The 13,129-nt window shown below is 39.3% G+C and overlaps 1 protein-coding gene across 2 annotated transcripts in view; it reads left to right on the forward strand.

Annotated features, from left to right (window-relative positions):
• Window positions 1-1,945: 1,945 nt before the first annotated feature.
• The window catches only part of ldah (lipid droplet associated hydrolase), a 164,666-nt gene continuing 153,482 nt past the window's right edge, over window positions 1,946-13,129 (forward strand). The window contains exons 1-2 of one of the 2 annotated variants that reach the window (XM_007906982.2): window positions 1,946-2,042; window positions 7,412-7,612. In XM_007906982.2, coding sequence (XP_007905173.1) covers window positions 7,588-7,612 — 25 coding nt within the window. In that variant the 5' untranslated portion in view covers window positions 1,946-2,042; window positions 7,412-7,587. Of the gene's footprint in view, window positions 2,043-6,103; window positions 6,193-7,411; window positions 7,613-13,129 lie in introns of those variants that run through there. The other variant, XM_007906983.2, reaches the window with a different exon arrangement.

A 13,129-nucleotide genomic window follows, 5' to 3' on the forward strand; every position in this document is an offset into this window, starting at 1 on the left:
ATACTCCTCAGAGTGCTGTTGCCTCAAGAGATACATGATAGATCCACGAATGTCAGTCCAGTGACCATTGTAGGGGGATGCACTGTCACCTGTTCTCTTTATTCCTCAAATGCAGATCACTTATGATATCAGATTTTGAACATCCTGACCAAATCTGGTCACCCGCTGAAATGTAGGACAGACGGTCTTCATTAATGCATTGAATGTGATGAAATCCATAACAGGGTAGGTTCTGTAATATGTGTGGATGTAAATGCCATGACGGGCCTTTAATCACAATCTTGCTGTGTTTTTTTGGCCTAAGTTTCTAGGCCTATAAACCACAACAAATCAATCAAACTTCCCTTCCCATCCCTCCCACCACCACATCCACTAATTGATCTTGTTTATTGTTTCAAACATGATCATCATTTTCTCCTTCCAGTCCCTACCATTTTTTTTGTTACCACACTTTTATCTCTATTCTTGAACTGAATGGTATTTACCCGGAGAGGCTGACTGGCTGAATCACCAGTCCCAAAAATCCTTGCATTTGATACAGCGCCTTAGCCACATCATCATGTTATCTCAAAACGCTTCACAGAATATAATGTAAAGTGGGCAAAATATGGCAGCCAATTACACACAGCAGTGTCCCACAAACAGTCATAGATTGAGTGACCATTTTGTTTCTTTTGTGGGAGGTATTATTATCACGGAAAAGCAATCTGCCGATCGACTGACAACCGATGTCTCCTGAGGGCTCTGGGATGCTACCCTGCGTGAGGGGTGCTATATCAATACAAGTTATTTTTGTTGTTGTACTGCTAGGTAAACAGGTGTGTGGACTAAGGTTTCACCCCATCCAGGAATCGAACACGGGTCCTCTTGCTTGTGAGGTGAGCGCTCTAACCATTCAAGAGATGGTTGTTGGAATTGTTGGAAGGGAATGCACATTCTCCCTGGAGAAATACATCCTCCTTACCTAATTCTGGAAACTACTAGGCACAGGTTGGCAAGAGCCATGGCTTTGGGACCCCAGGGTGTGCGTTGGGGTGCTGCTGGAATCTGATCGCTGTCTGGCAAGCTTTCCTACTGCTTATCCAGCTAGGACCACCCTACCAGTTAGGGCTTTGGTTTGCAGGGTTACCAAGAGTGGGATGACTCCCTGCCCCCAGTGATTGATCTGCCCTTCCAGGTCCTGCCAATGAGCCAGGCTGGGCTGCGCTGTCATGTCATCAACATTCCCTGGAATAATGCGGACCCACCCGGCTCAAAAGCAGACTGGAGACCATCACGGAGGGCTGGTTCGATTCCGACACTCCATTACCAGGCAAGTCACCAAGCTGCCAGTTCAGGTCCAAGGAGAACCCGCTTTCCCCCCTTCCCCCGGGGACAGAAAGAACATTCTCGAACTCGTGCGTCCAAATAACTGTGCAGACACATCTCACTCATTGGGAAATTTCAGTCTGAACGTTTCCACTTCTCTAATAATCACGGGCGACCGTACGGGCTGCAGCTCGTCCACTCGCGCTGTCGATCACGATGACCAGAAATCAAAATTGATTTGTAGCCCAAAGTCAACCAAATATCAGCCCAAAAGTAGCCCAACATTGTGTGTTGTCCCTGTGGATACCAGTGAAAGGCTGACTCAGGTCAGGGCTCTGCACTGTGACAGGGGGCGGGCGGGGGTGGGGGCGGGGGCTGTGTGTGTGGGGCGGGGGCTGTGTGTGTGGGGGCGGAGCTGTGTGTGTGGGGGCGGGGCTGGGTGTGTGGGGGCGTGGGCTGGGTGTGTGCGGGGCGGGGCTGGGTGTGTGGGGCGGGGCTGTCTGTGTGGGGGCGGGGCTGTGTGTGTGGGGGCGGGGCTGTCTGTGTGGGGGCGGGGCGGGGGTGTGGGGGCGGGGCGGGGTGTGGGGGCGGGGCTGTGTGTGTGGGGGCGGGGCTGTCTGTGTGGGGGCGGGGCGGGGTGTGCGGGGGCGGGGCTGGTGGGTGCGCGCGGCGCCGGAACCAGCTCGAGAGCGCGCGCAGCTGCCGGGAAGCTCCAGACACGGAACTGGGAGCAGGTAATAACCACTGTAATATACTGTAATACACAGTAATATACAGTGATCCACAATAATATACAGTGATACACAGTAATATACAGTGATCCACGATAACATACAGTGATACACTGTAATATACAGTGATCCACAATAATATACTGTGATACACAGTAATATACAGTGATCCACAATAATATACTGTAATACACTGTAATATACAGTGATCCACAATAATATACAGTGATACACAGTAATATACAGTGATCCACAATAATATACTGTAATACACTGTAATATACAGTGATCCACAATAATATACTGTAATACACAGTAATATACAGTGATCCACAATAATATACAGTGATACACAGTAATATACAGTGATCCACAATAATATACAGTAATATACAGTGATCCACAATAATATACTGTAATACACAGTAATATACAATAATACACAGTAATGTACAGCAATACACAATAATACACAGTAATATACACTAATATACAATCATACAATCATATACAGTAATACACAGTAATACACAATAATATACAATAATACACAGTAATACACAATAATACACAGTAATAAAATAATAATTATTAGTAATATACAGTAATACACAACAATATACAAGAATGTACAATAATATAGTAATACACACTAATATACAGTAACATACAGTATTATACAGTAATGCACAATAATACACAATAGTATACAATAACACAATTTTACAATAATACACTGGTTATAGAATATACTGTGTTTATGTAATACACTGGTTATAGAATATACTGTGTTTATGTAATACACTGGGTATATCATATACTGTGGTTATATAATACACTGGGTATAGAACATACTGTGTTTATATAATAAACTGGTTATAGAGTATACTGTGTATATATAATACATTGGGTATGGAATATACTGTGTTTATGCTATACACTAGGTGAATAATATGCTGTGTTTATATCATAAACAATAATTACAATAATGTACAATAATGTACAATAATATATACTGTGTTTATATCCTAATATATACTGTGTTTCTAATACTAATATACACTGTATATAATATACTGGGTTAATATAGTAATATACATTGTATTATATAATAATATATACTGGTTTATGTAATATTATATACTGTGTTTATATAATATAATAATAATAATCCTTGCATTCATATACCACTTTTCACGTCTTCTAGATGTCTCAAACGCTTCACAGAATAGACTGTAAAGTTAATTGACTGTATATTTGTGGGTGAAACGTGGCAGTCATTTGTGTACAGCAGTTTCCCACAAACAGCTGTGGATTGAAGTGACCAGTTTATTATTTTTTTCCTGAGGGATTTGTATCCGGCTTGTGGAGTAAGGAAACTTGCCCAAGGTTTCATCCTGTTGGGAATCGAACCCAGGTATCTCGCTTGCGAGGCAAGTGCTCCTAACCACTGAGCCAGAGGACTCCACAGTATACATTATATACTGTGTGTATATAGTATACAGTGTTTATAATAATCACACACATGTATGTTTATAATAATCACAGATATAGCATTTATAATGCTAATAATCACATATATAGTTTATAGAGGTAATAATATACCCAGTATTTGTAGAGTATAATCATATAGATACTAATTATATATACTGTATATAGAGATTATTTCTGTATGTTCATACTGTATAGTGTGCAAACAGATGATATTACATTGATATTTTATAATTTCTCTATACTGATTATATATTCTATTTATACTATAATGATTATATGTAATATATGATATATACTGTTCATATAAAGATATAGATACATTTTATGTGTACTACTGTCTCCAAGGTGATGTGCTTGTCGGCAGAATATTGAATATTCTTAGCCTGACTGGTCCGACTTACTCCAGGGCACTACTGATGACAGCACAGACTGGCACATTGATAGGACTTGTAGGGGCAGACCAGTCACTGGGGGTCAAGGAATCCCCCCACTCAGCTCCTGTTAACCTTGCAAGTCAATGGCTGGGGTGATCCGAGCTGAACAAGCAGTGGGAATCTTGATGGACAATCGTCTCAACGGCAAGCTATGTGGTTTTCGCTAGTAAACTCCGGCAGTACCCCAACACACTCTCTGGGGTCCCTAATGCTTGGCTCTTGATAACCTATCCCTCATTCTCTCTGGAATTTGGTTAACAGGATGTGGCCCTCCAGGAGAGTGTGTACTTTCCAGCACAACACAGGAATTTACATGTGTGGGTGGCATGCAAGGAATTCTCAGTCTGATATGGATACTTCTAAGAATGGTGATGGGTTTCCACATGTGTCAGACGCCCAGCTGACCAAAACAAATATTAGCTTTCAAGAGGAAACTAGATATCTAAGAAGGAGTCATTTGCAGGAGTATGGGAAAAAGGCAGGGGCTGAATAGATTGCTTGTTCAAAGAGCCAGCACAGACACAACGAGTAAACATTATCTGTTACACATAACAAAGTCAACTGCCTTTCTAACATCCAGGTAAATACCAGCCATCCTTATTCATTGCATCCATCACTTATAATATTATAATATATATACTTACAAAATAAATCCCACACATTTTTACAGTTGACACTACTTCTGAAGGTTTGATTCTGATTAATCCATCCATTAATCCGGTTCCAAGATGGAGGTTTATGCTGTTTCTTGTCATCATTTCATAATTTTCCCACAATCAACCAGAAACTTGCAGCATAATATGCAAGTAACTGGATTTATAAAATCTAAGCAAACAATATTTTACCTCTGTGTAACATCAAGTCCTACATTGCTCCAACTGAATGTCAACAAAACTGAGACATCACGCTGCACACTGTGCATATGCATCGGCATTCCGGTACTGGGGTACTGTACTGTTTGTACACATTATACTCTACTCAAAGCGCTCCAGGACGCTACCCTGCGTGAAGCCTGCCATTTAAATGCATTTAAAAGTTTTTATGTATTTATATATTGACTGATGCATTCAAATATTTAATACATAATAGTAATAATGATAATTTTGTAAACAACATTTCATGTCAGCAGGAAGTTCCAAAGTGCTGCACAGGAGGAGTGACTGTATATTTGTGGGCGAACACGGCAGCCAATTTGCTCGCAGCAATGTCCCACAAGCAACCAAGAAGTGAACATCCAATATTATTTGTGGGATTGTTGGCCAAGCCACCAGGAGAAACTTCCTTAACGTCCACCTGGATAGGCAGATAGGACCCCGGTTTAACATATTCACAATATTGATAGAATATACATTGCGATAATTTATTTTTAAATACATTGTATTATAATTAGCCCATTGTATATCGAACACAGTATAGTAGTTTATACGTAATTCAGTACCATGTTAACACACACACAGATCATAAATTTTGTATTTTTAACCCTATTATTTCAAGATCACAACACATATTCAGTCAGGTTTTAATTTATGTATTCTCATTGAAAGCAGACTGAATAGGTGTTGTGATCTTGAAATTCTTTCTTTCCGCCTCTGTGATCTCTGAACCTCCTTTAATGTCTTGTACTCAGTGTGTGTACTGTTAATTGTCAGTCGTGTGTCTGACACATGTGGACACACGTCCCTTGCCATTGAGTGATGTTCCATCGGTTGGAGGTGCAGAGCTTAAGCTGCAGCTGCTTACCTCTCTGCAGACCAGTCAAGGGGGATTTGGGGATGTATGACCGTGTGTTCACAAACTCAGACTCCAGGTACTGTTTTCCAGCAGCTATCACCCCAAGCTTCAGAATTTCCTCAACAGCTACTTGGCTTCAGCATGATTGGAGAATGTTTACAGGACAGCTTGCGACATGTCAGTTACCTTAGTGCTCTTGAGGTCCAAGTCCACTCCCAGGTTTGCTCAGCACCAGCCAAGTCTTCACGTGAGGAGCTTTGACAAACAGACATGCTTGCTGTGAAGCCACCTTTATCTCTAGGTTGCTTAGCGACAGATCAGCGTAGGCCAGAGCCACATTAAGTGCAGGCAATCTTATATCCTGAGGTTTAAAGGACAAAGTTCAGTAGTTAATGCATTTGTGCAAATGGGACAGAGGTGGTATAAAGAAAATATCATTTTTAACTAATCAAAACAGGAGAAACCTCCATTATTTCGGAAAACCTCCATTAAAGGTATGGAATATCATTTTTTGAGTATCTTTCTAAATTTAGGGAAGTCAATCAGATATTAGCAAATCTGGACCCTTTTGAGGTTAATAGTTTTGGCTCCTACCTGCCCTTCAATCCAACAATCCCCGGTGTTTTGAAAGGTTATATCTGCACCTTGGGCCGTTCTCCTGACATGAAAGCGCAATACAAATGTAATTTGTTGTTGTTCTTATTATGCTCAAACGTTGATCTGTTTCTCTTTTAAATGCTGATTGATTGCCATAGAATCTTAAGAATTGTTTAATTGTGCAGAAAAGATGGAGTTTAAAAAGTAATGTTGTCAGAAATGTAGGGGTGAAAAATGTGGTTTGTGATGCGCTAATTATACAGTGAGGGCCATTCTACTCTTATGACTTCCCAATCTGCTACCATCTAGGCAGATGTTCTGGTCGTTAATTGCTGTCGGGGAAAACGCTTCTAAACTGTTTAAAAGTGGTTCCAACCACAATCCAGTTTTTGTTGTTATTGATTGTGCTGTCATACAAATCCCAGCATTTCAAATCCCAGCTGGGGTGATGGAATACCAGTTTAACTAAAAAAACATTTTAGCAGAATCGGGAGCGAGAGAGGTTCCTCAGTGACAGTTATTACTGGGACTCTTGTTGAAGTTGACATTGTTGAATGTCTAGTAATGTGATAATTATCACTTACTACATTTCTGACTCCCTTTGAATTTGCTCCGACGGATAACACCCACCCCCACACACACCGCACACACACCACACACAGACAACCATTGGATTTCTGTTTTGATTTTTTAGGACAGGGGTAATTAGCATTTTTGCTTTTTAAAAAAACTTTTACCCTCTGTATGTTAGGATCTTGATCTCTCAAGACATGAATGGCAATGTGAAATGTTCCAGGTTGGATAAGAGTGACAGGTTTCTTTCGAAAAAATATAATCTAATGCTTTTGGTATGATAGAAAAAAGTGGTGCAGGGGAAGTGAATAAATTGGATTGTACCAAATTTAAGTCACAAATTATCTTGAACTATCACAACAAAGAATTTCTGTGTGAGCTTTCTTTCCCCAGAGGAATTAAAGTTGAAATAGCAAAAGTACTCTGACAGAAATCGTCTTTAATCCCTAATAATACAGCGGTATATGGGAGATTTCAGAAACACTTGAAGCTGTATCTTTATCTTTGCATCTTATGACAAATCTTTTCCACTTACCGTTACAGATCTTTCAAATGGAAGGATTTCCAGAGACTATAATGGTTTGAAAAACGTGGTAGTGAAGACCTTGAGCCTTTAGGCTGTTCTCAATAACCAAGCCATTAGTCCTAATCCTGCTGTAGCTGGATTCCAAAGTTTCTGTCTCTAAACTGCAGAAGCAACTCCTTCAAAGGGGGAAGATATGAAAGCTTCAATTTCTTTATCTGGTAAGATGCTACGCGGATTATTTTAGCGCTTTCTGAATTTTGTTGACCTTCTGTGGTGCCACAAGAAAGAAAGGGAAGTCATTAAAGAGTACCAGACTATCTCCAGAGTATCCGTGGCATATCATTCCTGGAATATCCTTGGCATGTCATTCCTGTGTTATCTTATGCCCCTATAAACAGTAAAGCTCTAATCTTAATTTCCCAAGATGTTGGAAACATCTATGCCTATTAGTACCCAGCGTTTATACAGGGAAATTCCTATGAAAATAAGGATGTTGGAGTGCTACCAGAGAGCCAGATGTGACTTCTTTAAATATAGTACAACACAATTTATATTTATACAGCATCTATCGCATCAAGAGGACGTCTCAAAGCTCCTTTTGTAGCTGGCTGTGCATCAGAGTGCATTAAAATCAACAAATATACAAAAAAGTGAGACAGAAATAAAAGGGAAAATTAGAAAAAACAGGTAAAAACTTTAGAATGGTTGTAGTTTACATGTCATAAGTGATGCCTGATCCTGTAATGGCCAACATTTTATTAAACATTTAAGTAGTCAATCATTTTATTGTTTAATAAAAGTGTAGCATTCAGTGCAAAATTCCTCAATTGTGAGCAGACATTTTGGAAATTTAACCAGCCTCCAAATTAAAACTGAATTTATGAAGTTTAGTAGTAATAATCCTTGCATTTGATATAGCACTTTATCACATTGTCGAGATGTCTCAAAGTGCTTCACAAAATATACTGTAAAGTAGTGTGAACTGTGTATTTGGTGGGTGAACGCAGCAGCCAATTTGTGCACAGCAATGTCCTATAAATAGTCACAGAGTGAATACCTAATTTTATTTGGAGGCCAGGACACCCAAAAAAACTCCCTTCACTTTTTCTGAATGGTGCTATGGGACCTTTAATATCCACCTGGACAGGATTTGGGTTTAACATATCATTCGAAGGATGGCTCCTTAGACAATACAACACTTCCCCAGTACTGCAGTGGACCTATCTTATAGACCAGTGGTGATAAACCTCTTTGGTTGGCCAAGAAAAAAAATGTTTTTGATTTAATATTTCTTGATTTATGGCATAAGTCAATGCTATTTTGATATTTCTATGATTATTTTGTTGGTCAACAAAAAGGATGACCCCACTGATATAGACTATATGAGTTCAATGTCCCAATGTGGAATGTCAACCCACAACCCACTGACTCAGGAGCAAAAGTGCTACCAACTGAGCCATGCTCATACACATGCGGACGTGGTTCTGCATTTAAAGTTTAAATTTTAAGACAGCGATTTTATGGTTCTCATCAGACCATGAGAAATGTTGGGCATTTAGCTATTCAATAGATTCACTCAGCATGAACAGTAATGTTTTCAAATATTATACGTGCATTCAGTGTTGCTCCTATTTTGTTCATGTTTTCTTGAGCTTTATCCTACACATCCTATAGATCTGCAAGCCTTATGCTTTCCAATTATGTAATATGAAAGACAATCTCAATGAGACGTTATCAAATAGGTGATCGCTGAGTATATATTCCTATCTGTACCTCAAGATAAATTATAATCATAAAAAACATAGTAACTATAACATGAATATTATATGATGTAGATTGGGACTTGTTATTTTAAAAAAATGTTCTTTCCTGTGAAGTGACAGAGAAAGGGATTTAGATTGTGATGCTGTCTGTCCATTAACGCATTACCTTGGTAATTTCAAAATGCATTATTGGCTCAGAACCAAATTTCATGTTCTTTCCTCCTCAGTCACCGATTTCCTCTTAAAATTGGGTCTGTTCTGAACTGCTCATATTTCCACTTTGTACCTGTGAGAAGCAATATATCCTCTCAATAGCTTGAGAGTACTTTTGGACTGTCACCAATCTAAGCAATCTGTTCGCCATAATCCTTTTCTGGCTTCTTTTCATAAGCATCTGGTGATATAGTTGACCACATGTTTGTAAGAATTTGTATTTGAACACTTAGCTTCTCACCTCAATAATTTAAAAATACCAAACTTTATGGTGGACTTTCTCCTCTCAGATTCTTGGTTTCTTTAAATGTTCGGCATGTTGGCATTCTAACTACATACTTTTATGTGCCTTAAACGTTGACTTCTGATTTAATTGTAATAAAAAGGTTATAGATGACTTTATGTCATTAGAATGGACTCGATTAGCTATAAATAATCACCACAGTGGTAATTTTTTATTTGTGACACAATGCCAGATTTCCATTGTGCCAAAGATGTCTGCCCAGTTAGTGGTCATACATAATGCATATTCAAAATGCAATGCACCCTATAATTGTGTCAGAAATGTCCTATGTTTTATATTATTGATTGAATTCTACTGTTCTTGTATCTATGTAGCATGGCCTTAACAGTTCAAAAGTTACATTTTGGAAGTTCAAAATGGGAATACAGCTTTTAGTTTAGAATCACATTTGCACAGAACTTGGCAGGGTATGCACTTAGGATGATCACAGGTAACATAGTTAAATATAAGGATTGCATATAAGCAGTAAACATAGAGGGGAGGAGCATATTATCTATGAATAGAATTATCTGAGGAGGAAGATCTTTCATATATGAGACAAGCAAAGTGAATAGGAAGGGTGGGGCTTATGCAGAGCATAGACCCCAGACTGACTAGTTGGGCAGATTGGCCTTTTTTCATGCCATATCACTATGTAACCAAGATATGAGGGCAAGGTAAGCTGGAACGATCCTTTTCAAATTACACACCGGTTAGAGAAAGTAAACTCACAATAATGCTTCCAGATTTGTCAAGGTAGCAGGACACACAGCCCTGAGTTGAGGGTTCTGAAGGGTTTGTTTAGTATAGAGGGCAATTAATATGTGGGACAGTTAACAGGAAAGTTTGTTGAAAAATTGCTTGATCCCGTACTGAGAAAACGATAGGGTGCAGAATACTTTGGAAAAATGGGATCAAATGGGCTGAGGGCTTTCTTCATATGAATCTCCTGTGTTTTTGGTAAACCTGTGCTCTCTTGTGCAAAAAAAATTGTGCAAACTTTGTACATTAACGATTTATTACTTTTGGTTAGAAGAAGAAAACCCTTCCACCTCATCAAGTTTGTGGTAAACCTCTCATAACCTCTGAAGTAGATTGAGTCTGATGAGGCAAACGTTTACCTTTATTTACAGTATAGTTGATCTTGTGGTTTGGTCTAGTGAGTGGAAAGCTCCATTGGGCTCCAGCATTCCTCTCTTGATGGTTTTTCACTGTAGAGAAATCTAATGGGTTTACTCCTTTGCGAATGAGGTTTACATTCCATGTCTTACCTTGGTACTGCCAACAGTGGATGTTTTGTGTTCCTTCTGCTTGCAGCTGGATGATCGCTTGGGAATTTTTTTTTCATGTTTTCCCTTTTATTGCTCTGGTTTGTATGGTTTCAATTTTATGTACTTTGGTTGTTATGAAATCTTTAAATAATAATTTGAAAAAGAACACATCTGCCTACTCCATGTACGCGGCATGTTATCTACTCACATTTGGTCCTTTCTGTAACACTTTTTCTCCACCACACTCCCTTTTCCTTGCATCTATTCAATTTACCTGTACCTAAAGCTCCATCTTTATCATCGTGGAAACCATATAAATCAATAAAACAGCAGGAGGTCGTTGACTCATTGCATTAGTATTCATGTTTTCTCATCATTCAATGAAGCCATCTGTCCTATTCCAAGCTCCCTAATCTTTCCCTACATCCTCTAATATTCTTTCTCCCCCATATACTTATGTAATTTCCTTTTAAATGTCCTAATCAACTCTGCTTCAATATCCACTTCTGGCAAATCAAACTGTAGTCTGATAATCCTTTTGGAGAAAAAAATCTTCCTAATCTTCCCTTTCAGAGTTCTAGTTATAATCTTAAATCAGCGTTTTTGATCAACCGCCAGTAGAAATAGTTCCTGACTATTTCAATTTTCAAGCCCTTTCATTATCTTAAACATCTTCCACTGAATTATCCACAGTGGTTTCCCTCATTGGATCAGTTGTTTTCCAATATTCTCTATTCACTTAGCATTCACTATATCCAAGACTGCTCACTCTTCTCTCTGCCTTTCTATCAACTGACAATTACAATTAATGATTGACAGTTGATCAATCCCTTCCCTATAGAGAGATATTGTTCCCAAAGAATCACGTCACTTTGATCACGTTATTTTTGTTGATAATTTTTATGTATCAAAGTTAAATGTGCTGTATTCTAGTACCAAAGACCTTTTTTATTTGAACTGTACACTATGATGTCGTTGGCTTAATGAGAAGACATTACCATATTTGTAGCAAATTCTATGTATTTATATGGCTCATCTTACTCAGTTTGGTGTGTGGGTAGGTTTGGTTAGATCTAAATTAGCAGAAGAACTTAAAAGCTCTAAATAGAATGATGCTAAAGAACTTACTGACTTCTTGCTGCCTGGGTGAGGAATGGTCCGTTTGCACTATTTTAATCAGATTTCTTAGGAAGGAACATTTTGAGGACATTGAATATTGTAGCTACAAAAGTGTATCGTTTTCTTGAAGGTTCTGGAATAAATGGTAAAGCTGTAGGTTTTATTTGCACCCAATCATCTATTGGTTTAATGTTTGAAATATATGGTATTGAAATATGGTATTTCAATACCATACCATGGAATACCATATATACCATACCTCCCGACGTGAAAGGCACTATACAAATGTAATTTTGTTGTTGTTGTATTGCGCATGGATTTGATTCCCGGCAGGGCAAAATGTTGGGCAAGTTTCCTTACTCCACACGCCTCTGTTTACCTAGCAGTAAGTAGGAACCCGATTTTTAGTCAATTGGCGAATCGCTTTTCTGGGGGAAATAATTCCTTGAAAAAAAATAATAAATTGGTCACTCAATCCACGACTGTTTGTGACACACAGCTGTGCGCAATTGACTGCCGCGTTTCCCCAACAAAAATGTAGTCAATTCACATTACACTATATTCTGTGAAGCACCTTATGACGTTTTGAAGACTTATAAGGGGCTATTTCAAATGCAAGGATGATTATATGGATTGATAGTGAATACAACAACAACAAACAGCTGCAAAATTACATTTATTTCATATCGGGTGGATGTCCCAAGGCGCTGGGCAGTCAGGAGTCAGGACCCAAGCATGGGGAGGGGTGGGTTAGGGATGAGGGAAGGCAGAAAGGTGGAAGGGTGACTGAAGGCACGATCGAAGATGGGGGTCTTGAGACCGGCCTTGAAGGAGGCAAGAGAGGAAGCGAGGCGAAGGGACTGTGGGATGGAATTCCAGAGTGTGGGGGCAGTGAGGCTGAAAGCCCGGACACCGACGGTAGGGCGGGTCGGGCGGGAGCATGGAGCAGACCGGGGCCCGCTGAACGGAGGGAGCGGGCAGATTCATAATAATAATCCTTGCGTTTGATATAGTGCTTTTCACGTCTTCTAGATGTCTCAAAAGTGCTTCACAGCATATGCTGTAAAGTGAATTGACTGTATATTT

Source organism: Callorhinchus milii, unplaced genomic scaffold (assembly GCF_018977255.1).
Source record: "Callorhinchus milii isolate IMCB2004 unplaced genomic scaffold, IMCB_Cmil_1.0 Scaffold3, whole genome shotgun sequence".
NCBI lineage: Eukaryota > Metazoa > Chordata > Chondrichthyes > Chimaeriformes > Callorhinchidae > Callorhinchus > Callorhinchus milii.